The sequence below is a fragment of the Anas acuta genome, chromosome 18, assembly GCF_963932015.1.
Source record: "Anas acuta chromosome 18, bAnaAcu1.1, whole genome shotgun sequence".
In the NCBI taxonomy this organism is placed as follows: Eukaryota; Metazoa; Chordata; class Aves; order Anseriformes; family Anatidae; genus Anas; species Anas acuta.
The window spans coordinates 4,399,414-4,426,259 of NC_088996.1; the positions used below are offsets into that span (position 1 = coordinate 4,399,414).

The 26,846-nt window shown below is 52.9% G+C and overlaps 2 protein-coding genes across 3 annotated transcripts in view; one reads left to right on the forward strand and one right to left on the reverse strand.

Annotated features, from left to right (window-relative positions):
• The window catches only part of CASKIN2 (CASK interacting protein 2), a 51,154-nt gene extending 35,843 nt beyond the window's left edge, over window positions 1-15,311 (reverse strand). The window contains exon 1 of the mRNA XM_068655157.1: window positions 14,881-15,311. The gene's annotated coding sequence lies outside the window, so the exon portion shown is untranslated. The remainder of the gene's footprint in view (window positions 1-14,880) is intronic.
• On the forward strand, window positions 3,074-14,881 carry LOC137841810 (melanin-concentrating hormone receptor 1-like). 2 transcript variants are annotated; one of them, XM_068655165.1, is made up of 2 exons: window positions 3,074-9,287; window positions 12,398-14,881. In XM_068655165.1, exons 1-2 carry the CDS (start codon window positions 9,230-9,232, stop codon window positions 13,444-13,446), a joined length of 1,107 nt encoding a protein of 368 aa, XP_068511266.1. In that variant the 5' UTR covers window positions 3,074-9,229; the 3' UTR covers window positions 13,447-14,881. The 2 variants fall into 2 exon arrangements, with proteins under 2 accessions (XP_068511266.1, XP_068511267.1); XM_068655166.1 differs by having other exon boundaries at window positions 12,401-14,881.
• Window positions 15,312-26,846: the final 11,535 nt, after the last annotated feature.

The following is a 26,846-nucleotide window of genomic DNA, read 5'->3' on the forward strand; positions in this document are numbered from 1 at the left end:
AAAAACAGTACAAAGAAGCAGCGATTGCCCTTTGCAGGGCTGGCAGTACCCGGTGGTGATAGGCAGCAGCATAAACCATAGCTAGAGGCGGCTCTCCAGTAGGTAACGTCTTTTATGGCAAAGAACCAGCCCGCGATGTGTGACCAGAGGTAACCAGCCCTCGTGTCTCCATCCTGCTCAAAAGCACGCTCAGCCCTCCCTCTGCATCGCTCTGATGGACTCCAGCTCTGCGCTCCCTCAGAAACCAACTCGGCAGCCCTGTCCCCAGCACAGCGCGCCCTCTGCACAATCCCTTCCCTGGGCCCACCTGGGAACTTGGGCCTGGGGCTCCCGGCAGGAGCAGCCTTCCCTCGTGCCAGTGCTTGGCTCCTGCTGGATTCACCTGAACCCAAACCCTGACCCAACACGCACCCCATCCGAGGCCCCCAGGAAGCTGTGCTCCCAACAGGAGCCTTTGGGTAGCCCTCGACTTCCTTCGGCAGCCTTTTCACAGCCCCATTCCCATCAGGACTCTGCACACCCGTGCTGCTGCTCGAGCCCCTCTCTGCTTCCCATCCACCCCATTTCCTCCTCCACTACCTGCCTGTGCTGCCAGCTACTTCTTTCTGCTCCTGTGCCTTCTCTTCTCTGTCTCCCCCCCTCAGTCACTCTCTCAGGAAATTAAAGATAATCCCCCCTTTTCTTGCTGCCGGATTCCCTGTTTAACATTCGCTGCGTGTGCTGCACTGATTCAAAACGGGATTAGACTTTCTGGTGCTTTGATGTCAGCTGGGTTTTGCACTTAAAGCAGGGGGGAAAGAAAGTGTGCGTTAACAAACCCGGGCGCTGTCAGAGCCCGGGGCCCTTCCAGGACCAACCCTGCCGTGTGCAGTCCCGGCGCTGGGCGTTACTGTGTGCGTACAGCAGGTTTCTGCCCCGACGGTTACCATACATCCCCGGGGAGGCTGAACGGCTCCCATCAGGAGCGAGGGGGAATTAAACATCTGAAGACACAGCTCGTTGACTGTCCGGCCTGCCAGGCCACCAGCATAACGGCGATACAGATCGGCGCATACCCCAACTGCGCTGGGATGGCTAAGGTGTGAATTGGCTTCCCGTTCCTGTAGCATGACGTTTGGGCCATGGCACAGGCCAAGAATTGGGCATTTCCCTCTGCCTCGCCAGGCCTGAGTGTCTCCCTTTGGAGGATGCAGACTTGGGGTTATTTTTACCAGCCAGTGCCTCCTGCTAATCCCAGAACCGAGCACTAGTCTGAAGTGGGTGAAGAGCTTGTTGTGGGGCTGGCATTTTTCTCACATCATCTACAACAGGGTGCTCTGCCTCTGAGACACCGCCCCTGGAGCCCCATGACATCCAACTGGGCCACAGCATGGCTCAGAGCTGGGTTACAATCTCTGTCCCACACTGATCCTACACCAGAATAAAAGGTTTTTGCACAAGATGCTGCAGAGCCGTGACCAGGGCTGGCATCTGTGGGCGTCCCCTGCTCCTTTTCATTCAGGACAGCCCTTTCCTGGAGTCTCCAGGGGCTCACAGGTGGTTTCTGCTGCGTGTACCAGACCTGGTGCTCCAGCTCCGTTCCCACTGCAGCCCGGGGACTGCAGACCTGGAGGTGTTTGGTTGTACCCAGAACCACCGAGGAGCCTCCACAAGTTGTTTGGGAGCGCAGCTCTGCAAATGAACACGGCTCAGCAACAGCTGGGACCCGCTTCCCAGCCCTGTCCCCAGGAAGAGAGCACAGCAAGCACTTGTGGAGCTAAGCCGGGGGTACACCTAAGCTCTATCCCAGGCCCCAGCAGCTGTAATCCCTCCGTCACCCTCACCATGCCACTGCGCTGCGGCTCCAGCTGGAGGGTGCCCAAAGCCAGCGCCTCGGGTGTCCTCCAGGATTGCCCAGGGACTCGGGAGCGCCTCTGCCAACAGCACAGCGTTTAATCCATTTTGCCCGGTGCACGCTCACAGACTTGATTAATGTCTGAAATGAGCTCCATCCATCATCGGGGAGTAAAGGAGATTAACTCCGCAGCACGCCTGCCTCACGTTGATCCCATTCTCCAGGCCTCTTGATTAATGGCGAGGCCGCCTTATCTGTCAGGCCAGGAAACGCGAATATCCGGGCTGAGGGGGATGAAGGGAAGCATGGGCGCTCGGGCTGCAGCACGCTGCCACCAGAGCCGTGCCGGTGAGCCCCCGATCCCCCTGCCACCAGCCCTGTGAGCCGTGCTCCCGGCCTCTCCACAGCCTCTGCTCCTTCCTGCTCTGCCCTGAGGGCAGGGAGGGCCGGAGGGAGGGCAGCCCCAGGCGGCTGATGCAGCCCTGCAGGAATGCGGTGCAGAAAGCCAGCCTTGGGATCCATTTCCCTCGTGGGTCAGGGGGGCAGGCGTCGCTCTGCACCCACAGAGGGGTCAGATTTCAGGTGAGACTATTTGGAGGCTTGATGCAACCTGGGCAAACCTTCCCTGGAGGCGGCAGGTGAGGCTGGAGCTGACCGGCGCTGCAGAGGCTGCAGCCTCGTCCCCAAGAGGAGCGTTGTGAAGTGGATGCAGCAGATCAGCCAGGCCATCTGGACAGGCTCCAGCTCCTGCCCCTGGCTCGCTGCTGACGCTTCATTAACAGCTCCCTCCTTTCAGCTCCCGTCTCCTTGGCTTCTGCCACGATCAGCTGGGCTGGAGTTTTGTTGTCCTGTTTTTTTTCCAAGTGGAAATTATTTCTCGTTTCTTTTAACAATCAGGACACAGAGAAAGACGGGAGAGGAAGGAATTTCTAGGAGATGAAAGGGCTGGATTAAGGACACTGCTTTCGCTTTGTTATCCCTCTAGTGCAGCTAAGAAATTCCTTTCAGGAGGAGGCTTTAATTAACTGCGTGTTTCTGACAGGCAAGGAACCTGCATCGGGAGATAGCTCTGGTTTCTTGGGTCTGCTAACAACTCCAGCTGCAGTGTCAGCAGCACAGATTCGCAGACGCAGGCTCTCAGACAAAACTTCTCACCAAACATTTCAAATTGCTTTACAAAGGCACTGTCACCCCACTCTGGGAAAGACGGCACAGCAGAAAAAAAAAAAAAGACAGGCACCGTGTGCACTGAACCACAGAGCCACGGTGGCTCAAGATGTGGGGCCGGGCCTTGGTGTAGAGGAATAACCCAGGGCAGGAGGCAGCAGAAATATCTCCAGTGCCTTCCAGACCAAGCGCCCTTCTCACACACCAGGAGAATCAGGGGAAGAGGAAAGAAAGAGGCCTGGTGGCAAAGCGGGACATTTAGAAAGCATTACGCTGCTGTATCTGCATCCTGCACTGCCGCAAAACCCTTCAGGAACTGAGTCAATCAAAAATAACATTTGGGGCTGATTTTTATCCAGATGAACTCTCTCCAAGTATTTTAAGGCCACCAGCAAAACGGCCTGCTTCGGGCTTGTTTAACCCTTCTGCTGAAACCTGCACCAAGCCCGAAAGAAGCAGCAGAGAACAGCAACCATCCTGTGTCCTGGGAGCCCGAGGTGCAGGAGTGGCCGTGGTGCTGAGCCCCAGCGGGGCACTGAGCGCCCCGTGCCCCGACCTGCTTCTTCCTTCCTGCAGCCTCCTGCGGGGAGCCGGACACAACACAGCAACGACCCGCGCGGATTTCCAGAGGAAGTCTCCCTGCGTCTCACACAATGGCAGTAATTCCTGCAAGGGAAACGTCTCCCCTGGTCCCTCCGAGAACCGCGTTTGCCTTTTTTAATGCCGTGTTAAACAGGTAGCTCGTACCGAACCCTTGCCTTGCTCCTCTCTCTCCTGCCTTTCCACCTAATGAACTCCCAGCTGATAAACACACGCTTACTGCTGCTGCTGAACGCATGCCTCTGCTCCTAGCCCTGGGGCTGTGAAATGCTAAGTGGTTTACCAATTACTGTTTTCATAAATGATCGTCATTTTGCTTTTTCATTATCATTTTAAAAGGTTCCCACCTCTTCCCATGCCCCGAGCCACCGCCTGCAGCGGGGCAGATGTCTCGGCTCCCAGTGGCAGCACACAGCAGATCTGGCTGGTGGTGTGCCAGGGGTGAGAGGGCCAAGGAACATCTGGCTGCTGCAGGGAGCAGCCTGCGATGGAGCCCAGCCCGTCCCCATCAGGACGCAGGTCCCCATCAGGAGGGTTTCCCATCCGATGCTATCAATGCTAACGGCTCCCCTCTCAACACAAGACCTCGCTCTCACTCGTGCTTTGGTTTGTATTTTACAAGTTCTGGGCCTCTCCTCTCCTCCAGCTTGAGGATTTCCTGGGAGACGCTACCAAACGCTTTCCCGGACTCATGTAAATTCAGCGCGCCGCGGCTCCGAACATCAGCTGGGACTGCCCTCCTGCCCCTGCTCGGGGTCAGGCAGCGGGATTGCACTGTCTGGTTATAAAACACCACCTCGCGTTTTGATAGCTCTGTCATAAATCCTTGTGCTTGGATTTGCAATTTCATGTGACAGCTCTTCCCAGGCGGCGAGGGGAGTTTATCTCGTCTCCCTGACTTGAACCTCTCCGGCTTTTCAGTTTTGCTTCATCTCAGATCTGTAACGTCAGAGCAGCAGTTCGACACTATCATCGTCCTCGCTGAAAGGGTAAGCAGAGCCATCGCCGTGGGTTGGGCAGACATCTATTCCTGTTTATTCCTCCCACCCCCTCCAGCAAAACAGCCTCTTGCCCTCCTCCCGAGCCCAGTGCGCAGCTATCCATGAGCTACAGATCTGAGCTGAAACTTTTGTTCCCGTTCAGATTCAAGAGGAATTCAAGTTCCAGCTGTCTCTGCCTTGTGCTAATGTCTGCTCTGATAAAAGGGAAGCCAGGCAACTAACACCGTACCCTGAGGCTGGATTTGTCTCCCTCGGGGCTCCTGGCTGTTTCTGGCTGACACAGAGCTGCCTGCAGCTTCTTATCTTGGCCAGCGGGATCTGCCTGTTTCGCTGAGCGTGCATCCACATCCCTGACCTCTGCACATTGGCCGCGGCCAGCCCGCGAGCCTCTCTGCTTCCCCGTCACGGGGCAAACCCCGCTTGGCCCCTCCTTGTTATTTTTGGCTGTGCTTTTGTCTCTGGGATCCTCTCAGCTTTAGCAATGAAAACCAAACCACAGAAAGCTGCTGCCTTGGCCTTTGGCTCGCTGCGAGCAGCCAGAATGGGCAGAGGCTGAAGGCTAAAACCTCAAATTAGCAGCGTGGTGCTGGAATTAGGCAGGACTGACCAGGCAGCCCAGATCTTTCATTTCAGCAGGAGGAAGCCTGCAGGGAGAGAGGTGGCGGTCATTTCGCTTTGGATAAATGTCCACTTTGTTCTAATTAACAAGAAATCCAACGTGGATAACAAGCACTTATGTAATTGTTGAGCTAAGTGTTCCTGTAAAGGCATGCCTGGCTTTGGTGAGCAGCTGAGAAAGGGAATTCACTCTGCTGCCTTCGTTAGAAATTCACACATGTAAGAGAAAACAGCCTGAGAGTTGGGAAACGGGGGGGTTTGCTCGGAGCTCAGCCTCAGGCCGTGGCTCCACGTTCATTAATACCAGCTTGGGGCAGCACCGAGCTCAGGGTAGCACTGCTCCGATTCAGGTCAGGCATCAGAATACGACAGCAAATTCTTTCCAGCCAGCCAGACGGACGACACACGGCACGAGCAGTGCACATCCAGACTGATGACAGCAAGACCTGAGTCACCACCAAGTTGCCTTGATGAAGCTGCTCCTAATTTATTTATTTTTTAACTCAAGTGATTGGATTCAGCACATATCTGTCTGTTGTGCTACAAACAGTCGTGCTGGGATAATCATTGCGGGGAGATGTAGGAGATGCTGCCTGAGTCGGCGCTGCTGCAGAGAGAATTACTGTCAATTTTTGACCAGGGGCTCAGCAGGGGGGGTAGGGAAAATGTTTAACTTTGCCACGTGCAATTTTCTTTCCCTGTAGATGAGAAGTAACAGCAAAGACAGTTTCTAGGAAGAAGGGAGGTAAAAACAGATCAGTAGTTGGAAAATACCAATTTTGCCTGAAAAAAAGGAAGTGAGACTGATGTGCAGCTACTGCCCAGAAACACGAGCAGTCAGGCACTCAGCCAGGCTGGAGGGTCAACACATCACGTCTAACATCCCAAATGAAATCACGCCTGCCCCTCAGGCCATTGCAAGGGCTAAACTTCACTTATTATGCCATTTGATCAATATAAACAAGGGCAAAGAGCTGAGCAGCAAGCAGAGCTCCATCCTCCCAGTCTGGAGTTGTGAATACGGAGACCAGGGAGCTACAGGGAAGGGTTCACAACTCAGCTCTCAGTTAAGGCTCCTCTCTCCAGGGTGCAAATCGGAGTAGTAGCTAGGTGCTAAATAAATATTAATTTCTCACCTAATGAGAAAGTATTTGGTGAAACAGCCAGGGAAAGGCTTCGGCAGTGCAGTAACAGAGGCTGGTGCTGCGCTCAGCCCCCGGGGATGCTGCGGTTCTACTCGTACTGGGTAAGGCAGGACCTCCAGCTGGGACAGACGCAGGAAATGGAGCTCATTACTGAAATGCAAAAGCCTTTCAGGGTTAAGCCACTGTTAAACAAGCCAGATTCATTCCCCAATCGCAGAATTTGCCTAGCAGCAGCCTTGGAAGATTACTATCTTTCTTCATAACAGTGATGTTGCAGACAGGATGGTTGAAGGATAGTTGTGATGCAGAGATTGCAGGAAGAAGTAATTGTTTGCTTTATAACCAAGGGCTGAACCCCATTTCCACGCCTAGGCTGTTGAGATGGCAGTTCCCTGATTTTACGTTAATTACTACATCTTTCGTTTAATTTAAGACATGTTTTCAAGGGGTTAACGTCTCAATCTTCCTTGTAATTACACGGAATGGTTAGTACAACTCCTCGGCTACATCCCCGGGTCCCCTGAGTGCCCATCCCTGCTCGTTTCCAGCAGATGAGCACTCACAGAACTCGTCTTTTCCAGAGCTGCTGCCTCCGAATGCTCAGCCCGATAATGAGCTGATTGCCAGGCTGCACGTCGCTCACTGCTGCAGCTCCTGTTCCGCTCCTTCCACCTAACCCTTCAGCTCAGGGGGGCTGGGAGACCACCCCTTCTTTGGGATGAGAACTTTCCCAGGCTGCTGACATAAAAAGGGAGGCCCAAACCTCATCGAAACCTGGTGATGAAGGCTCGGTAATCAAACAGGCAGGTGTGGGTGATGTGGACACAGGGCACTGAGCACGGTGCTGTCACCACAGCTGACACCCGTGCGGCAGGGATGGAGTGGCTGGGGTTTGCCGTGCCCCTACAGCTGACAGGGAGGAATCACAGCTCCCCTCACACGCGAGGCAGTTTCACAGATGAACAATACTCAAGGATGCAAATTAAAAACAACACTGTGCTTTAGGAACTGCTAAGGTTAAACAGCAGGTTCTTGATTTGAAAGCTGAAAGAAAGGCAGTTCCTCTCCCAAGAAAGGGAGTAGGAGCCTGTCTGTGCAGGGAAAACATTTGGAATAGCAGCAGCCCACCCGTTTCCCATGCAATCTCTGCACTTCAGGACTGGATTAGGCATAATCACACAAAGGCACTTGCTGCAGATGACTACTCCCTGTTCCCAACAGCTCTCCTGCCTTAACTCCATCATCCCGGTGCACAAACGGAGGCTTGTTTGACAGCAGTAACCCCAGCCAGATGAGCACTAAGATTTACCCAAGATGTAAAAGGAAAAGGGTATTAAGAAAATATTCTGTGACTGAGAAACGCCACCTTTCCCACGGGCTGTGTGGGTTCAGAACTGCCTTATACACCACGGCTATCTGCTGGGGAGAAACCTGCCGGGCAAATCACTGACACAGGTAACCCCGGAGACTCACTAAAACCCCCTCATGTAATATAAACGATGAACTGGCCCCATCCTGTCTCCAGTTCTTCAGAGCCCAGGCAAAGCACGCTGCAGGTCTCTGTCTACCCGGCGGTCCACTAGAGGACAACCTAATAATGATGAACGGCTTCGGCTGACGTGGTGAAAGGCCCGCACTGTCTGTCAGATTTGCTGCTGTCAAACCTGACTCACAGCCCATGCTGGGCTTGTTGCTAGCACGTACACGGGGCCTCGTTTTTAATGGTAGGTGTCACTTCTGGTCCTGATTGATACAGACTTGCAAAGCCCCCCCACAATAAAATAAAAAACGGTCCCTACGGCTGGTGTCAGCCTTTGGTGCTACAGATAGAGGGAAGGAAAGGAGATTTCCGGGCAGAGATCTAAGTTTTTATGAAGTAAACCTAATCCCTTACAATGCAGTAAACCACAGAGAAAGCTGCCTGTTGCTGCCGGTTTTCTTGCAGACTTCTGACACGACGCCACACTTCAGCACAGGAAACATTTGGAGGTATGGAACGATATGATGGCAACAGGTGATAGATCAAACCATAACGGAGGAACGCAGCCCATGGACTAACAGCAGGCATGACAAAATCATCAGCTCAGAGCCACAGAAAGTGCAGGCTGCTGCTCTGACTCTGCACCCAGAGCAGGGCACTCTCTCAAAACCCAGGGGGAGGGTTCTTGCCTGGTATTTTGGAGGCCAAAAGGAGGGGAGCACAAACAAAATCTGAGCTAGAGATCAAGCTGAGTACTGGAGCTAGGAAACAAATGAGCTGTAAGAGCAGAAAACAGCAGAGGATTAATTACAAGTGAAGCATCTCAGGTGGGAATTAGAGGCAGAGGGGTGAGGAGGTCAAAACAACAGCTTTTGGAGGGCGATCTGGTGCCCGGACACCCCCCAGCCCCACTCGCGGGGCCTTGCCTATGACTCAGGGCCGAAAAGGGCACGTGCGTCTGTGAGAGGAAAACCCACGGCGAAAGGCGAGGGAGCCGAGCTGCTTAAAAGGCAAAAGCCGGTCCTCCTCTCCTCCTGACGCCAGCGAGAGGAGGCTGGCTGGCACGGGAGGCTGCGAGCCCCAGCCGGCCGTCGGGGGGGCTGCAGGAGAGCGATGCGAAGGGGCGCTCGCCGCAGCCGTCGGGAGGCAGCGGCCAGAGCTCGGCTGGGAGCCGGCGACCCTCGGCTGCCCCTCGGCGTCCTCCGGGCACCTCCCAGCCGCCGCCGGCTCGGCTGCTCCTCGCTGTCAGTACCTGCTTCGGGCTCGGCGGGGCGGGCGAGCGGAGAGCAGCGCTGCCGAGCCTCAGCCTCAGCCTCCCGCAGGACGGACCCCGGCGCCTCCGCCGAGCCCCCGAGGCCACCGCTCGCCCGCCTCGCCCCGTGCCATGGCCCCCGGTAACTCCTCGAGGAACTTCTCCGCGCCGGAGGCTCGGAACGGCTCAGGTGAGAAGGGGGGAAAGGGAGGGAGAGGTCCCGGGGATGGGGTCCCGGGGATGGGGTCCCCCGGAGGCTGCCCGGCCTCGCACCTCTCGGAGGCCGGGAGCCTTCAGCACCGGCGGGAGGACAGCTCCGGGCCCCGGCCTCCGGCCCCGCCTGGCCCCGCAGCCTCCGGGCCTCGGAGGCAGGGAGGGGAGGCTGCAGCCCCGCCGGCCTCCGGGGAGGGGAGGCAGCAGGGAAGAACGAGCAGGGAGGGGAGCGGAGAGCATCCCCCCGCAGCCTCCTGTTCTCTCTGCTCAGGTCGGTGGTGGAGGGGCGGGCAGGGAGGTCCTGAAGGGTACAAGGTGGTGGAAGACCCCCCCAGAAGGTGGCTGCAGGGGGACTTTTGCGTCCTCTCCCCCCATGTGTCCTATAGAACCTAAAAGTAGGGTTGTGGTGTTTCCTCCTGAAAGGCACTGAGGATGCAGCTCGCTATGTGTCGGGGCATGGCTGAGGACAACAATCACTTTTGGATAAAAGATGAATGCTGGTCCTTGCTGAGTTCACACAGTGCAGTCCCCTCTGGGGCTTTCCAGGAGCAGCAGGGCAGCCACAAACCTCCAGGCAAGGAGAAATCAATGCCTCAGAGAAGCTGCTTCTGTGTACAAACAGACACTCGGATCTGCACAGAAGCAGCATTGAAAATTCAGATTCAATCGTTTCTAAAGCCTCTTTGTTCTTGAGATGAGAGAACTTTCTGAGTATTTGACAATCATCTACTTCTCACTCCATCCCATAATACACACGCAAACTCCAGCTTCATGCTAGCCTCCAGCTAATCACGCTTGAAACTCCTGCCTGTACGAGCACTGACATCAGGCAAGCTGCTACAGCACTACACACAGCTGCCTTCCACGCACAGCCCTCGGGCCTGCACACACTTTGCTCTAAGGCCAGCTGAGCTCACTTGAAACCTTACAGGGTCACCGTGAGCACTGCTATTACACTGCAAAAAAGGGTCATTTTGTCCCAATTTCCAGCTAAAGCAGCAGCCTTCACACTTGAATCATATAATCCACTCCCACCACGTTCTCAGCAAAGTTTGGGGCTAAAAGAAAGGCGAGCAGAGCTCCCAGCAGCCACCCACAGAATAGCAGAACCGCATTTGGCATCCCCCAGCATTAAGGTGTGAGACCTGCCTGTCTGTTCAGGGGATGCACAAGCCGGATGCTGAAGAGTAAGCATCAGGTCTCAGTAGGATGCTGATAACATTTAGCTATCGATAGCCGCTTATCAGGGGGCATTTCCTTGCATCGAAGAGCAGCCAGGAGGAACAAGGACCATTAACTCCCCCACGTAGCCCAGACCGGGCTTGTTTCCCCTATGACTGGCTTTCGCCTTTACCTTCAGGCCCCTGGCAGTCCTGCTCTGTGCCACGCTGGCTGATCTGCCCTCGGCACGAAAGCTTTCAGACCAAGTGGCACAGCAACAGCTCTGCTGGAGCCTGCCCTTGTGTACACCGATGCTGACTGCGTCCTAGTGGCAGAAACATGGGGCAGCAGCAGCTCATGCCCCACTTCTAGGAGCACTGAAACACCACACAGGGGTGCTAGGACACGCACGCACTTTTCCAGCCAAGGGCCAGACCAGTGGTGCAGCCTCAGTTATTTTGCCAACTCAATCAAGCTCATCTGGCACACCAAAGTAAATCCGCAGACATTTGTACTCAAGAATTGCAGGTGTCAGCAAATAGCATCCCGAACAGACACCACTTTGGCAGTGAACGCTTTAGGAGTATCTTGTCTCACTTCATCTCCTTTCCAGTATTTCCCTCAGTTACGCTGGAGGAGCTGACCTCACTCCTACAGGTGGAGGCTGCTGAGAAGCAATAGCAGAGGAGCTGACAAGCGTTTCCAATCACTTTGAATCATCTGCGACTCAATGAAAAGCTCTAGGGCTGTCACGCATGTCTTTGTAACAGCCACACAAATTACTCACACAAAGCCTTCCCCTAAAAACAATGAAACAGGTCCCAGAGGAAGGAAGGGAGTAATGAGATGCAATGAGGCTTGCCTCAGCTGAGCAGGGTGATTTGGGACTCACACCGTGCACGTGGCACTTGCACAACACAGAGCACCTCGAGCAGTGCCTCAGATACAACCCGATGGGCACAAGAGTAGAAATCTGTTGGTTGGCACTGCGGGCTCGTGGCTTCGGTGTGATTTTAAACCCTGGTAGGGACGAGGAGAACGTGACTTTGATTATGTCTGGGTCTCTCACCTCAACAAGCAATATTTAAGTATTGGTGCTGATAAGCCAAGTGCTATCAGGCAATAATTCTGCCTTGGAAATCCACCCACATCCACAACCCAGAGAGAGCAGCTTTAAGATGTGTTTTTGCTCCTTGTAGAGGTGGGGCATTCCCTGATTTAGGACCATGCTGAAACCTACTCCAAACCCTGCCTGCCCCCCCCACCTGGATTTCTTCTACACAGAACCTAGAGAAAGGGAGAGGGGCAGGGAAGGAAGCCAGGAAAGAGGCATGCTCTGGCCTAATCCTGCTGAGCCACAGCCGCAGTACGGTCCCAGATCTCCCCATTTAGATAAGCATTAGTTACGTGCCAGCACGGTCAATGAACTTTGTCTCGTACTGAACGACAGATAAACCACCCGACAGACAAACCGAAGTTTACTGACAGCAGCTTGATTGTCTGCTGTATCTGGATTTCGGCACCCAGGTAGAGGCTTGCTTCTCTGGTGTGCAAAGCTGCCCCGTGCACGGCCTTCTAAACAGGGTGGACATCCAATATTCCCAGGAAAGTCACTGTCAGTTCCCTGGGGGACACTGGCAGGAGCAGAGGCAAACCAGCCTGATGTCAGCCCCCAGCAAGGCTGGGGTTGTTTTCAGGGCAGGACTGAAATACATCAGGAGAGCTGAGGAAAGATGCCTACAGAGCCAGTAAGACTTGGGGTGGGGGGTGTCACATCCTCAGCTAAGCCTCCTCAAGGACAGCAGGGGGTCTTAAACATCTCTCCAGGCTATGTCTTCAAGGGGGATCCAGATCCAAAACAGGGCAAGCAGACGTATCTTGAGGTGGTCTCTGGGTTGCACTGATGATTTTGGTTTGTTTTGGCAGTAGCAGAGAAGCCAGCACCGTACACCAACGTGATCATGCCCAGTCTCTTCAGCATCATCTGCTTCCTGGGCATCGTGGGGAACCTCATCGTCATCTACACTATTGTCAAGAAGAAGAAGCTGAAGTGCAAGCAGACCGTGCCTGACATTTTCATCTTCAACCTCTCCATTGTGGATCTCCTCTTCCTCTTGGGCATGCCCTTCCTCATCCACCAGCTCCTAGGCAATGGCTCGTGGTACTTTGGAGCTCCCCTGTGCACCATCATCACTGCCCTGGACACCAACAGTCAGATCACCAGCACCAACATCCTCACCGTGATGACCCTGGATCGTTATCTGGCCACGGTCTACCCTCTAAAATCCACCTACGTCCGGACTCCCTGTGTTGCAGCTCTCGTTATCTGCTTGGTGTGGCTCCTCTCCTTCCTGACAATCATTCCCGTGTGGATGTACGCAGGCCTTATGCCTCTGGAGGACGGGACTGTCCGCTGCGCTCTCCTGCTTCCCAACCCAGAGACTGATATTTACTGGTTCACCCTCTACCAGTTCATGCTGGCGTTTGCCGTGCCGTTGATTGTAATCTGCGTGGTCTACTTCAAGATCCTGCAGCACATGGCCACCACCGTGGTCCCATTGCCCCAGAGGAGCCTCCGGGTACGTACCAAGAAAGTCACCCGCATGGCGGTTGCCATCTGCTCTGCCTTTTTCATTTGCTGGGCCCCCTTCTACATCCTCCAGCTGGTTCACCTCGGCATTGACACCCCGTCCATGGCCTTCTTTTACGCCTACAACTTTGCCATAAGCTTGGGCTACGCCAACAGCTGCCTCAACCCCTTCCTCTACATTACCCTCAGCGAGACCTTCAAGCGCCAGTTCTTGGTGGCCATCCGCCCCGCAAAAGAGCCATGTCGCAACAGCAGCTCCGTCAACAACAACAGCATGACAGATGCCAGCGTATGCCTAAAACTGGCGCCAGAATCCACTCAGCAGACCCAGTTTCTGGAGGACTTTTCCCCACGTTCACTGCCTGTGACCGTGGCTGTTCACTAGGGGACACTGAAGTCACCGCAGCAGAAAGCTTTCCGATCTGTGTGCTTCTGCTAGGCGGAGCAGCAGCTTCAGGCAGTTCTTGGTGAAGCGTGTAACTCCAGGCTTCCACCTCCAGGAGTCCAGGTGCCTCCCTTCTCCATCGCAGGGCTCCGCTCCTCCGCTGCCCTGGGTTTCCCAGATGCTGCACACCGCTGCTTCTTTCCACCCCTGCACAGCAGGGCTCTTGTGTCACACAAGACTTCGGGCCCCCAGAGAGGATGAATGGAAAAGAGAGAAAGGACAGAAGGATTTCAAGAGGGGAATGTTGCCCTGGAAGAGCAAAACCTCGACCAACAGCACTGCCCAAAGACTCCCCGCTTCTTGGCATGGCCGGTGTTCTAAGCACCATGACAATGTGGAGCCTCTGGATTCAAAACTCGAGCCTTCAAAATACAACTTTGTGTACTTGTTCTCTGTATTTGAGCTGGGGACTTCAATGCCTGTGTTCATATCCTGGAAGCAAATTGAAGTGAGAGCAATTTTGGGGCCAGGTGTCTCACCTAGGTCTGCCTGCTTGGCCTTTCGGTCCAGCACCATCTGCCTCCAGTGGGTTGTATTGTTTGGCAACCAAGGTACTTTCAGAAACTGGCTAATTTTGATGCTAATCCTAACTATTTCAAGCAAAATCGGGCAGATAGAAATTGCACTGCTTCAAGGGACTGCGAGCAATTCTCAGAACTACTGCTGCTAACACCAGACTTGTGGCTTTTCATGCCAATGAGCCGATTTTCACACTGCTAGTTCCTCCTGCTGCTCGTGCCTCGCAGTCTGCATGGCCATCAGGGAACCCCAGGTACAGGGCTTTAAGCCTGACTCTGTAAAACACAGCGTGCAGAGGTCTGTGGATCAAGAAGATGTGGAAAGGCAGCTCAGGAAGCAGAGTTGCTTACACAGCTTCTTCAAAATAAAAAAAAATGCTTTAAGAAAAGTTAGAGGGAAAATTAAATGTCTGGTTTGCATATAAGGCTTTAGCAGTTGAAGATTAGGAAATTGCTTTGCTCTTTACAAAGACTAGAGAAAAGCCAGCACAGATCAGCCAGAGGCAGGGGATTACACTGATCGAGACTCCTGGGGAATAGTGCAGGCATTGTTAAACACCTTGTCAAACATGGAGGAGCTGTTTGCTGCAGATTAATTTAATATAAAAAGGCATTAAAAACATCTCACAGCACAGAAGAATTTGTTACCACACTTCTGGTTTCATGCTGCCAGCCACCCACGATACCCCCAGAACAGAAATCCACCCTCACGCAGCCGAACAGCCAGACTGCCACCTGCACAGGACTTCTGAAGCCTTCAGGTGCACCCAGTGCACGCAGCGCGCTTGCAGATATTTTTAAACACAGCCAGTGTTTCATTCCACACCCCGTGGAGAACAAACAGCCATTCACTCACCTCTAGCGATCAGAGTAGATCAGAACAAACCTCGTAACAGGGGCCCTGCATTTCCACTCCAGGCTTTGCCAGCTTCCACCCCCCACAGAAGCAGGTCCACACTGCGCCTCTGGTATTTTATCAATTTTCTCCCCTTCTTTCCCTGGACAATAAAGCCAGACAGGCACATAGAGAGATCTCAAGCTACAACTTTAAAACTCTTCACCCCATTTTAACTTCCAGGAATTTTCACCTGTGCTGGTTTTCATGGGACTTCTTTGCTCTTTGGACAGCATTTTCCCTGAAGAGCTCAGGAGCAAAGGTCAAGGAAGCCGTGTGCTGTGCCGAGGCAGACCTGCTCTCGAGACAAGCGAAAGCATTGTTGTGAGTTTCTTCTACAAGGAAGTCAAAGGGAGGACTGGGACTCTTATCTGTGAAAGGTGGTAAAGGTTGAGTGCTTTTTTCCCCTCCTTTAATACCAGCAGAGAGGAAAGCGTAAGGGAAAGGAAAAACAACTGAACTGTCAGAGCTCTCAGAGCAGCATATTAAAGATGTTATCTCGCTTACGGTAAAGGTGTTTATGGCTGAGCCAATCTATTCTCATCCTAAATGAGTCAGGCTGACCTGCTGTGGCCTTGCCCCATGCTCAAAACCCCCGGGGCACAGGGGGCTAACCACGGAGCAAGGCCAGGACCAGCTGGAGCAGTGCTGGAAAGGGGCTCTGTGGGGAAGGCCTTTTCCAGACCCCATCACACAGACGTCAAGGCACAGGACACTGGCACCTCCCCAGGCTGGAGTCCTCACATAGATGAAATCTAAAAGGGGAGCAGCTGTGCTACACAGGCCTGATCCCAGTGCCAGGGATGAGGGTTCCCCGTTTAGCCTGAGACCCCACAGAGGCACCTGCCCCTTCCCCGTGATGTTCCTCCCACCCACCTGCAAGGATTCCTTGGCCCAGATGTCCAAATGCTGCCTGCGGGCTCCCTCCCTCCCCACGTACATCCCTAACAACCGCAGCAAATGCTCCAAGGGAAGACAGGGATGCAGACACCTGTGGATGTGCTGGGAAGAGAGGTGCAGACAGGAAGCAAAGCAAAGCACAGACAGCATACAGCTTTTTGCCACGTCCCCTAGATCACCCCAAAGCACTGGGCAAGATGAATAGAAGCTGCTCCTTTGAAACCAAACCTTTTGCTCAAAGGCTTTCAGAGGTGTCCCCCCTACCTACATGGTTATAGGGACTTCTGGTAGCTAAATAGCCTCCGTTTAGCCAGTGCTCCTCTGCTGCCTCCCTAGCAGTGACCTCTCCTGCCCTGCTGCTGCGTGGGATGCAATGGGGGGACACAATTACTGCCAGACACCCTGCCCAGAGACCACCTGCAAGGACTCAGACACAGCCTTGCTGCTGAGGAGCTGCACACCCTCCTGCCAGCCGAGCCACATCCAGCCCCAGCCCTCCTCCAGCACCCTGCCCCAGAGCTCAGCACGGCATTTTCTGCCCCACACTCCCTGGGTGGGGCCGACACTAAACATCCTACCCCTTTCCCCTATTTCCCGAAGCAGATTCTGTTGAGTCAAAGAGCCTGTCAGTGTTCTGATCCATACCCAGCTTTACCTCTTTGTCTATCCTGCTGTTCATATTTGTTATGTGATGCCCCCTGCCCCATCTCAGTGCCTCCGCTGCTGATTGCAGAGGCAGAACAAAAGGCACGGCTAAATGGAAAAGGACACGGCTACTGGCACGGAGACGGGCAGCCCGTGCTGCAGTCTGTGTGAAAGGCGCGGGGAGCAGGGCGCAGAGATAACGCAGCGTGTTTCCCTGCAGCCCTGCCTCTTGTAGGCAGCCCTTTGTCTCCTTCACTCGAGAGGAACTGAAGGAAATCCAACTGAACAGCCAGGAGGGAGGCGGGGGGGAAAGGGTGGTAGAAAGAACCTATTCAGTCTAGTTGCTTGGTTCAAGAGCCTGCCATTCTGGACGAGACAAATTTCCTTGGCTCTTTTCACCAGCACTTTTGCTGGGTGTTTGCTAGCCGCCTCGTCAGGCAGCAGGATGACAGATGGGTTCACTCTCCACCCACTCCTGTTCCCCTCCTTGTCCTTTGAGGTGCGACTGAAGTTACGTGTCACAGCACTGCTCTCGATAAACTCCCTCAGGGGGCATATGGTCCAGTTAATTTATCTCCACTTCCCAGGCTAGCAGCAGAGCCCTCTTCAATGGCTGCCTGCAGCGTTCATTCCCTGGCTCACCCTTCTCCGTTACCTCTTCTCCACTATCCACATCCCCACGGGGTAATAAAACCTACTCCTGCCTGCCCCACTGTTGCAGTTTTATGGGAAGGACGAGCTGAGGTCCCCAGAGCCCTGCCGGGCAGCAGGTTGGTGACATCCATCCCCAAACACCGCTCTCTGCCTGAAGTCTCTGCCCAGGAGCACTCGCAGCCCTGCCGGGGAGCGAGCCCATGCTGCGGGCTGGCGAGGGGGGAGCCCGGGTGACTCACGGCCCCTGGGACACAGCCAGGCTGACTAACGGTGTCTCATCAGTCCTCCCGGGTGGCTAATTGGATGAATTGCATTCAACAGACTCACCGGTGGGAGCCGAGCCATGCCACAGGTACAGATATGCTCCCAGCCCACTCGCTTCATGGTAGCCCTCCCGCCAGATGCGGGGACCACACAGCACTGCCCTTCCTCGCTCACCCTGCTCCTCCTGCAGCCTGTCCTCTTGCTCCATCGCTGCTGCAGGGGGCACAGACAGCACAGGGAAGTCTCACTGGTGTGTGATGTGAAAGGGTGGGGGGCTCAACTGGAGCCCCCATCTCTGAGGGGGGAGCTCCTCCAGCAGGCGGGAGCCCCCGGGTGCCTCCAGGTGACATTAAGGCATTTGGAAACCGTACTCGGAACAGAAAGCTCTCTGCACCACTGGGGGAAAACCTTTTGAAGAGACGTAGACCCTCATTACAGGGGGGCATTAGAGATGATAGCTGCTTTTAAAGTCTTTGTACCTGGCCCAGACGCCATTTGGGAAACTGCTCCTGCAATCATACAGGGCCTGTAGTTGATCCCCTCAGCGCCTCTTACCCGTGCAACACACTGGCTATGGAAATCGCCACCCCTCATCTCCCGAGAGGGAATGGCTCCCCCAGAAAGGCAGAACTGGGCTTCAACAACCGCACAGTCACACCGGAGAGGTGGCTGACTGCAGCATGAGGTGTGAGGGTGCGCACAGAGCGCTGCTTTCCAAAGCGCTTCTGGACACGTTGAGGACAGGGACATGCAGAGGACAGCCCTGGAGAAGCCTCCAGGGCCGCCAGCCCAGCTCAGTACATCTTACTGCCTCTAAACGTGGTTAGGCTGTGCTGCAACCTGATGCTGGAGTAATGCCAGCACTCCCTGGGGTCGGGAAGGATTCCTCCAAAAGCAAAGTCAGGCTGCATCGGCATCGCCCTCCCCACGCACTGCCGCCGAGCAGCGCAAGCACTGCTGGAGGCTCAGGGCTCAGCCCTGCAAGGATGAGAGCCAGGCTCTGCCCGTTACATCGGGGTGAGGTTGAGTTTACCCCACAGCAGCGGGGGTTTTAGCACAAGGAACAGGGAGCAGACTGCACCCTGGCTACTGAGCGCATCACCCAGCGCCCCATGAGAAAGGAGGCCTGCACGGTCTGGTGCGACAAACACCTCCAGGGCACGGGATTTTCTGAGCTTTGATTCAGCGGTGACACACACGGGTTTTGGTTTAGGCCTTAACTTGGTTTTAAGTGGAAGAAATGAGGTTTACCAGATGAGTCAGCCCTTCCCTCCAACCCCTGCTCTTCTGTCCCCTGCAGGTTTCCACTCACAGGGTAGGGAGGGCTGACAGTCAGTGACATCACTTTCATTATTCTAATGTTTGGTTGTTATTGAATTGTTTTTTTCCTAAGTTTGAAGGAGGTTTTATGATTATCTTCCTACACGCGCTGCTTGAAGCACAGCAGCTTAGCAACACAAGGCTGCCAGGCCCTGCTCCACCAGAAACTTGACAGGGGAAAGCAGGGCTCCCTTTGAGTAGGGAGAAAAGGGAAAAGCACGGGTGAGAAGAGCAAAGAGAGAACTCCTGCCCCATCCAGCAGCAGTGCTTGTGACACCCACACCCCACTGCAGGATGCAGCCCTGTGACTTCTCTCCCATTGGGATTGAGCACAGAAAGCCAAACACCAGCAGTTGTGTGTCCATTTTGGTACAGAGCACGTGGTAAGGATGAACAGCGTGGAAGTAGTGGGTGAAGTTAGCATCAATGAGAGCTTCCTAAAGCTCTTATCCACTTATTTCTTCAGGAGATTGGTTCTTGGTGCACCTTGTCCAGAGCCAGGTCTCTCCCCCAGGTGAAACACATTTGAAAAGGAGCAGATGGGTCACATCACACCTCCCTCTGTCCTTCTTCCCCCCCTCAGAAATGAAGACTTCAGCTTTCAGCTTGCGCAGCCCCTTTTGGGGCTGTATAACAAAGATCTAGCCTTTACGCAGCTTCCTAGCCCCTAATCCCGGACTCAGATCTCCAAGCGCTCTGGCAGCACAAACACGTTGTGTTATCAACAGGAAACTGCTTCAGGAGCGGAAAAAAGGCCTAAAATGTCACCTCTCAGAGAGGGAACAAGTCGCCCATCCTTCGCTTTTATTCAAGGCCAGATACTTTTCCCCAGCCAACCACTGCCATTGGAGAAAGTACACAAACGTTTGCTCCCGGGCTGAGACGCGCTGTGCCAAGCCAAGGCCCCCAGCCAATCCTGCCACAATATCCACGTTTAAGAACACAAACACTGGCAGCTCAGGGAGAAGGGACCCGTTTGCTGGAATTAATATTCAGTCTTTCTGCAGCATGGGAAACATCAATTGTTCCGTGTGAAATGAATTACGTGTCTTTCTTGGGGGGATTTTAATGAGACCTCCCCCCTCTTTCCCTGACACTCTCAGACTCCGGGTAAAAGGAAAAAGCAAAACAACATTCCAGCATCTCCCCATCAACCTTGCATCGTAATGGCCCAATCAGGGTAATTAGGATTTCTCCTATGTGCTCGGGGAGGCTCTACCCAGCAAATCCAGCCTGCCGTTCATTATATTGTCGCAGCATAGCTAATTACTCCTGTTTTCTTAACGAGGAGAGGGAAAGGGAGCAGACCAGCGTTGCAAACAGTCGGGCAAAGGGCTATGCCAAGTCAGCAGGTTGTGGCTTTACCTCTGGTCCTACTAGGACGTCCTGAGGAGCACTGATGGCTACAGGACTGGAAAAGAGGCCAGTCTGGGTTCTTAGAAGGCAATGACCAGCACAAGGAGCTGTACTCCCCAGAGACCCCTTTATCTTCACACTCCATCAGAGCAGAAGGGCAGCCGGGCCTCCTGCCAGTGGTTCCAGTGCCAACTTAAGCACAGGTGAGAGCAAAGACACACGTAAAACCCCGGTGAGACACTGCACAGCCCATTGGAGCAGGAAAGCATCACACACTACCATGACAGGGAAGACAAACACAAGCCTTTCTGAAGGCTGCTGGAAGCTGTGCAGGCTCTTTTCCATTGCATTGTCCTCCTGCACTTATAGCCCAGGAGTATGGCCACAGTTCCCCAGGTTCAGATGGCAAACCCTATAAGACCTCCTACCATCACAGTACTGGGTCCCAGCACAGATCCTACTGCTGGAGAAGTGCTCTGGGTGCCTCTGCAGCCCGCCTCTCAGCCGCTAACACCTGCAGACCAGCAGCCTGATTTACCATCTTCCCTGCCCAGGTGATGCTGGGTTCAGTTCCAGATGTGCTAGGACTGGATTAGAGCCCTGCTGCTGGTATCCTGCTCCCTTCCCATCTCCAGGTTTGGCTAACGCACAGAGCAGCGGTGTTTGTGTGGATGGGAGATAGGGCAGACACCGCTGTGGTCTCAAGGCTGTACTGAGCTGCCCACACAGCTGCACAAGGAGATTTGGCCCAGCGTACAGCTTTGGCTTATTGACTACAGCGTCTGGACAGGCCTTCCACGGCAGGCCTGGTGGTGGGCAGTCCTTCTGTGGCTGGCCGCCTATTTTATTCGTGCTGTCTTAGCTTCTGCAGGCCTAGAGAAGTTTTTCTTCAGCAGCAGCAGTCACAACTCACACCCGCTCGTGGAAACTCAGAAGTTATTCTCTATGCTTTGAGAGGAAAGGCTTGAAAGACTAAAAGGGTACCACGATAAAGCAAGCTGTAAGTGCTGGAGTTGGGACCTACACCACTGAAAGTCCACTGGGGGCAGATGTGGGGCAACTGTGGACCAGGCTGAAGCACTCTGCTCTGCTTCCATATCACAGCTCCCTCTGGCACACACACGCAGGTTTTACTAATCCCTGGAATAAAAGTTCACCTGCCTGCAACATCCAGAGACACCCCAGGACCAAACTGAGCTGCTGAAGGGGTGTGAGGAGCACCCAACCTCACCCTCCTTGGACCAGCCTCAGCACCCCCGTTGGGATGGGTATTTCATCCCTTCCAAAGCAGGATGGCATCCAGGATGGCATCCTGCACATGGCACACACCTCCACGAGGTCTGCACTCATCAGGCAGTCGCAGGCACTGAACGGCACGTGTCTGTGCAAGCAGGAGGGCCAGTTGTGCAGCCAGCCTTGAGCCCCCTTTTACTGGTTGACTACAGGAAGGAAACCAGAGTTTGCTCTCACACTACTGCCTCCATCAGCATTAATGAAGTGGGAGTAGATTAAAGCCAAGCAAAACAAGATCTGGATCATGCCAGAAGCTTCTTCTGTAGCTGCCCAGGAGAGGAGTTTGACATCTAAGTCTCAGGGCTCCGATTTCACCACCAAAACAAGCTGCCAAGAAGGAAGATGACATGTTGCTGTCCTTAGCTCCCTGAATCCAATAATTTCAAGTGCTTTACAAATTCTGGTGATTCAAACCTCAGATGATGGCTGAAGACAGAAAAATGACCATTTTGTTTTCTTGGAAAGTACAGGCTGACATCTCAGATAAAAATCTACAGCAACTGTTTATCTTGACTGTCCTTTAATACAGGAATGGAAAACAGAAAAGAGCAGCGAGTGATTCAAGAAAAGAGAAAGCTACCAGAAGAACTTGAGTCTGAAGCAGTCAGCTGAGTGACAGATAAAAGCCACAGCACTGACAAGCCACAGAGCAACAGGGATTGGGCAGATAAACTGAGACTTGCTGGATTAGAGACAGGACAAACTCCATTTCTTTAATCTCCCCAGATCACTTCACTGTGCTCATTCTTTAAAATACAGATTCCAACAGATGCAAAGATATCAGACGCATCCCGCGTGCTGGAAGACAGAACCCAGCAGCGAGAGGATTGCTTCAGATGAGTAAGAGATTGGCTAAGCCTTAGTGACATACAGCTGATTTACAGAATTACTTGCAGAAAACAAGCTTCTGTATCCAGTAATAAGGCTGTGATGCGCTTGATCCGTCATGACTTTCTGAAGCATTTAATCTCTTTTTAAAGAGGAGCCATCGATACTAATGAATTGCAATTGTGACAGCTCAGTGTAGAAGCCCAAATTTTAATTTCTGCTTCTGACTGCTCACATGGTAAACAGGCTCAAACGACACTGCAGAGCTCCGTGGTCCTTAGAGGAATTCTTCAATCCTTCTGCTACTGCGTCAGCTATTACAAGTGTGAAAACACACAGGCAGTTCACAAAGTTACTGCCTTAGCAGCGTTTTGTATTTCAGAACACATTTTTCATCAAAGCTCTGTAGAAACCGATTTACCTGCACTTGACTCCCCAGAACACAGCCACATCAAGGCGGAAAGCAGCAGGGCACAGTCCAACCACTGTAAGCTCTGGAGGAGTGGGATTTTAATCAATTACAAGTCTTCCCTGCAACTCCTCTGGAAAGAACTATAGGATCAGTCACATTGAGGCGCCTTGCTAACTTTTAGAGTTGCAAGCAGAAAACCCATTTCACTTTTCCCTCCTTGCACGTCGCTGTCGGGTGATGTCTGTTAACCTGGTTGCAGAGGAAGCTTTGAATAAGTCTCATTTTGCAGCAATGAGCCCAGATCACAGCTGGAGAAATGCTGCTCTGTCCTGCCAAGCAGAAAGGAACAGATCTGAAGGATATCAAGTTGGCAGTGGATGTCTCAGCTCCTTCCTCTCTTTGAGGATGAGGGTGGCACTGGTGGCAAGGGACAGGAGCTGGTTGCTGCAGAACAGGACACCATGAAGCAGAACCCAGCTCAGAGTTAGCCTCCTAATCAAATGAGTCTGACTCCCAGGAGGGGAAAGCTGATACCTCTCAGGGTAAAGGATGTTTTGAGAAAGATGGAGTAGGAAGCCCAGCTGGAAGACTAAAGAAATTTCTAAATATCTGTTCCTTTTAACCAAATGAAAGGCTGCAGTAACAGAAAAAAGGGAAATGGCTATGAAAGAAAAAGGGTACAAAAGGTCACTGCAAAATCCCAACAGACACGGACACATCTATTGCAGAAGAAACACGGCTGTCAAAGTGGGAGCCGTTCAGCACCTCGCAAAATGCCTGCCTGCACTTGGGCAGTGCCACAGAACGGGGCCAGCTGGAGCAGGGGCTCTGTGAGGGGTTTCTGTTCCCCATCCTGCTGCTTCAGAGCACATCTGACATTTTGGGGCCGTTGGCTGTTTCAGGACGCATTAGTGAGAACAGCAAACACCTAGAGGGGGAAAACATAATAGCCTTACTCGAGCTGTAGCTGCCTGGGATAAGAGGGAATGGGTGTGAGTATTGATTAGCAGATGCTCTACTACTTTTGAAGCTAGCAAAACTGTCTTAGGTTGCACTTCTGCACCACCGTCTGGGCCACATAATGAGGTATTAATAACTCCCTTCCCAGAGCTGGTAGAGCTGGGCAGAAATGGACTTATCCCCATTTCTACAGCTAGAGAAATGGGTGCTCATAGCAGTGGGGATATATTCCAACAAGACACATCAGATCCTGACCATTCCCCTGCAGTTTGCTCACCAGGTTTATTTACAGCTTTTTTCCGCAGACTGAGATGAAACGGCACCTCTCCAGCCATCTGCCTAGCTTGGTTTGTCAGCTCAGGACAACCACACGTGCACACACACCAGTTTAAAAGGAGACAAGCTGTTGGCACTTCAGAGGCTCTGTCCTGGATGACAACACAGTAAAAGCACCCGAAATAGCGTGACACTGGCTTTTCTCCTCCTTGCTCCTGACCTGACTTCTCCCCATGGGCTTCTACTTGGAGGTTTCCTTTTAGGCTGCTGGAAAAGGTTGCATCAACCTCTGGGGTCACAACACCTAGGGTTGCATCAACCTCTAGGATCACGAGGTTAACTCACTTGTCAAAGCTGTACAACTTTATATCAAAGATGTCTCTTATGTGATAAAAGAGGTCTATAACCAAGGGTGGTGATACATGGGGAAGGGACAGAGATACCAGGAAGCTTTAAGGAATTGCAGAGACCACTCAGCACTGTTTGGGCAACTCAGAGGATACAAAGAGAAACCAGCAGCACCTCTCAGGGGTTTGCTTTAAGCTCCAGGAGGAGCAGTGGGCACTGGAGATTCAGTGAGCCACACAGTTTCAGCATGAAGGGAAGAGCAGTCAACAGGGGAAAAAAATCTTCCTGGTGTTTTATGAAAGAAAACCTGTGGGTTTGGTTCTTTTTAAATAAACCACCTCCAGAAGTTAGATCATGCTACTTTCTCCCAGGGTGGAAAATAAAAGTTGATTGAGTCTTTCAGGCAGACTGAAAATGTAATTATTAAAACTAATTAAAACCAGAGGTGATATTTTTTTTTAAACCAAGATCTATTGCATTCTTCTTTCTCTTGTTAGTAGCTCTGTCAAGGCAGTTGATTTTGGCTGCTTTCAGCCTGTTCTTTAGCCAGCATAGGTGCCTGTTCAGGCTCCCCTCCCCGAGCATGCCCTGGCCTCACTGCTGCCAAAACACCCTGTAGAACAAACTCAAAACAGAACATAAGCAAAGCCCAAAGCAGCATTCGGTGTCAGCAAGGGGATGTTCCCAACACAGCCACCTTCCAGCCTACAGAGATCCTGCCTGAGTAGCAAAGCTTTTGGCCTGCCCGTTCCCATCCTAACTCCCTACCTGATAAACAGTTCAACGGCCAGAATGAACCCGGTGCCCACAGCCTCTGCTGAGCTATCCCTGAAGTCAGACGGCTGAACCAAGCAATTCTTCACTCTCATTCCTGCTGTCGGAAGGGCCCCCGCCCTCACACACCTGCCTGAAAGCAGCTGCCAGGTTCCACAGGGCTGAGCCCGAGCCCATCCCACCAGCCCAGGGAGCAGATCTGCTGGAGAAAGGGCAGAGCCCCCTGAGCCTGCAGCACGGGCACGCACCTGGCTGCGCCTCTGTTCACGCAGGCTCCTTTCTGCAACCCCCTTCCAGGCTCAGCCAGGGACACCTTCCCAGCAAGGCTTCCCCCTCCTCTGTGAGCTTATTGATGCTACTGTGGCTCTTCAGCTCTGGCCTTAGAAGCAGAGAGGTGCTGTGTGAAAATGAAGGGATTTTTCCAGTTGCAAACATAGCACAAAGGGACGCTGGCTCTTCTGCGCCTCATTTTTATTTACTCTATTTGTGTGAAGAGCTCGGTGCGACGAGTTCTCTTCTGCGCTACGCAGCCATCAAGGTCAGCAGCACTGAAAGCACAGACAGTCAATAGACTTTTCTTAATTTAAAAGCTGAATGAATTTCGGCTGATTGAATGACTTGCACAGCTTCTCCCCCCATTGTATGACTAATTTTAAAAAGTCAAATCTCACATTTCATTTTCTGTGAAGCCAGATTGTACAGCAAAACATCCAGAACTGAGTGAATCAACACTTTCTGAATCCATTTCCCTGCAGCTGTGCTCACACCTTTATCCACTCCCTGCAAAATTCCGGGTGAATTTGCTTTCCATGGATAAGCCGAAGCCTGAGCTCATTCTTCCAGGTGTGTGCAGAGGAACCGTCTCCGCTGTTCATGCAAAGTGGAGTCAATACAACAAAAGGATTAAACGCGTTTTATTACGAGCACAACTGTGCACACACGGGCCTATCACATCGTGGGGTAGGGTATTAACAAACCAGAAATGCACGCTGAACTGCTACAAATGCGGTGATTATTCAAATAGTCACAGATAGGGCGTCCACGCAGGGGAGGCAGGTCTGAATAGCTGCAGCACAATTATAACCCTGCCATTACGCTGGATAATTTCCTAGCAGACATGCCAGACTCCCCCAGCAAACAAGGCAGCCTTTGAGCCAAAGATCCATAAGGCAATTTACATGGAAAATTAGGAGGTGTCAGAAGAGGCAGAACTAGACAGGTCTCAAGGATATTAATTCCAGCTCCTTTAGCCCTGAGCTTTCAACATATCATTAATTTAAGATCATTGATGTTAGACTTTTGTCAATGCCGTGAAGACAGGGCAGAATACTTCACTTTTGCTGGGTGAAGACAAACCAGCTGAAGAAACAGCCTGCGCGCAGGTCCAAGCACTTCAAGCCCAGCCACGAGTCTGGCTCCAGCAGCGGGCAGATGACAGCTCGCCCCCAGCTCTTCCTGCAGGGCTTCACCCCAGCACCTCTGCATCACACCCCAGCTGCATGCAGTAGAGAAAACGATGACGGTGACACCGAGCTACTTGTGCAAACAGCCAGTACCTTCAGAGGTTGCCCAGCACCATCCCCTCAAGCTCCTCAACCAAAGCTGTCGGCCCCCAGGGCTGTGACAACTCCGCTCCCGAGCACACCTCCCTCCCTCCCTCCGAGCACCACGGGCTGTTAATCAGACAATCAGTTTGGTACACAGGGCTGGAGAGGACGCGGCACCTCGCCACTCTCATCTACCATCTATGAATTTATGATACATCTGCAAGCAATTTGCTCCGAGCAAACAAAGCAGCAGACAATTAATTTGTGGCTGGGTGCAGTTACATCAATAACAGCGGATAAGGGATGCAAACTAGTAGTGCCTGCTATGAGCAAATTAACTGTCCATTTAG

What these genes read in the sequence shown, in the direction of transcription:
- LOC137841810 (XM_068655165.1), top strand. Translation starts at nt 9,230, where the DNA reads ATGGCCCCCGGTAACTCCTCGAGGAACTTCTCCGCGCCGGAGGCTCGG. An exon ending in GGAGGCTCGGAACGGCTCAG is followed by an intron (nt 9,288 to 12,397) that starts GTGAGAAGGGGG and finishes TTGTTTTGGCAG; the next exon opens with TAGCAGAGAAGCCAGCACCG.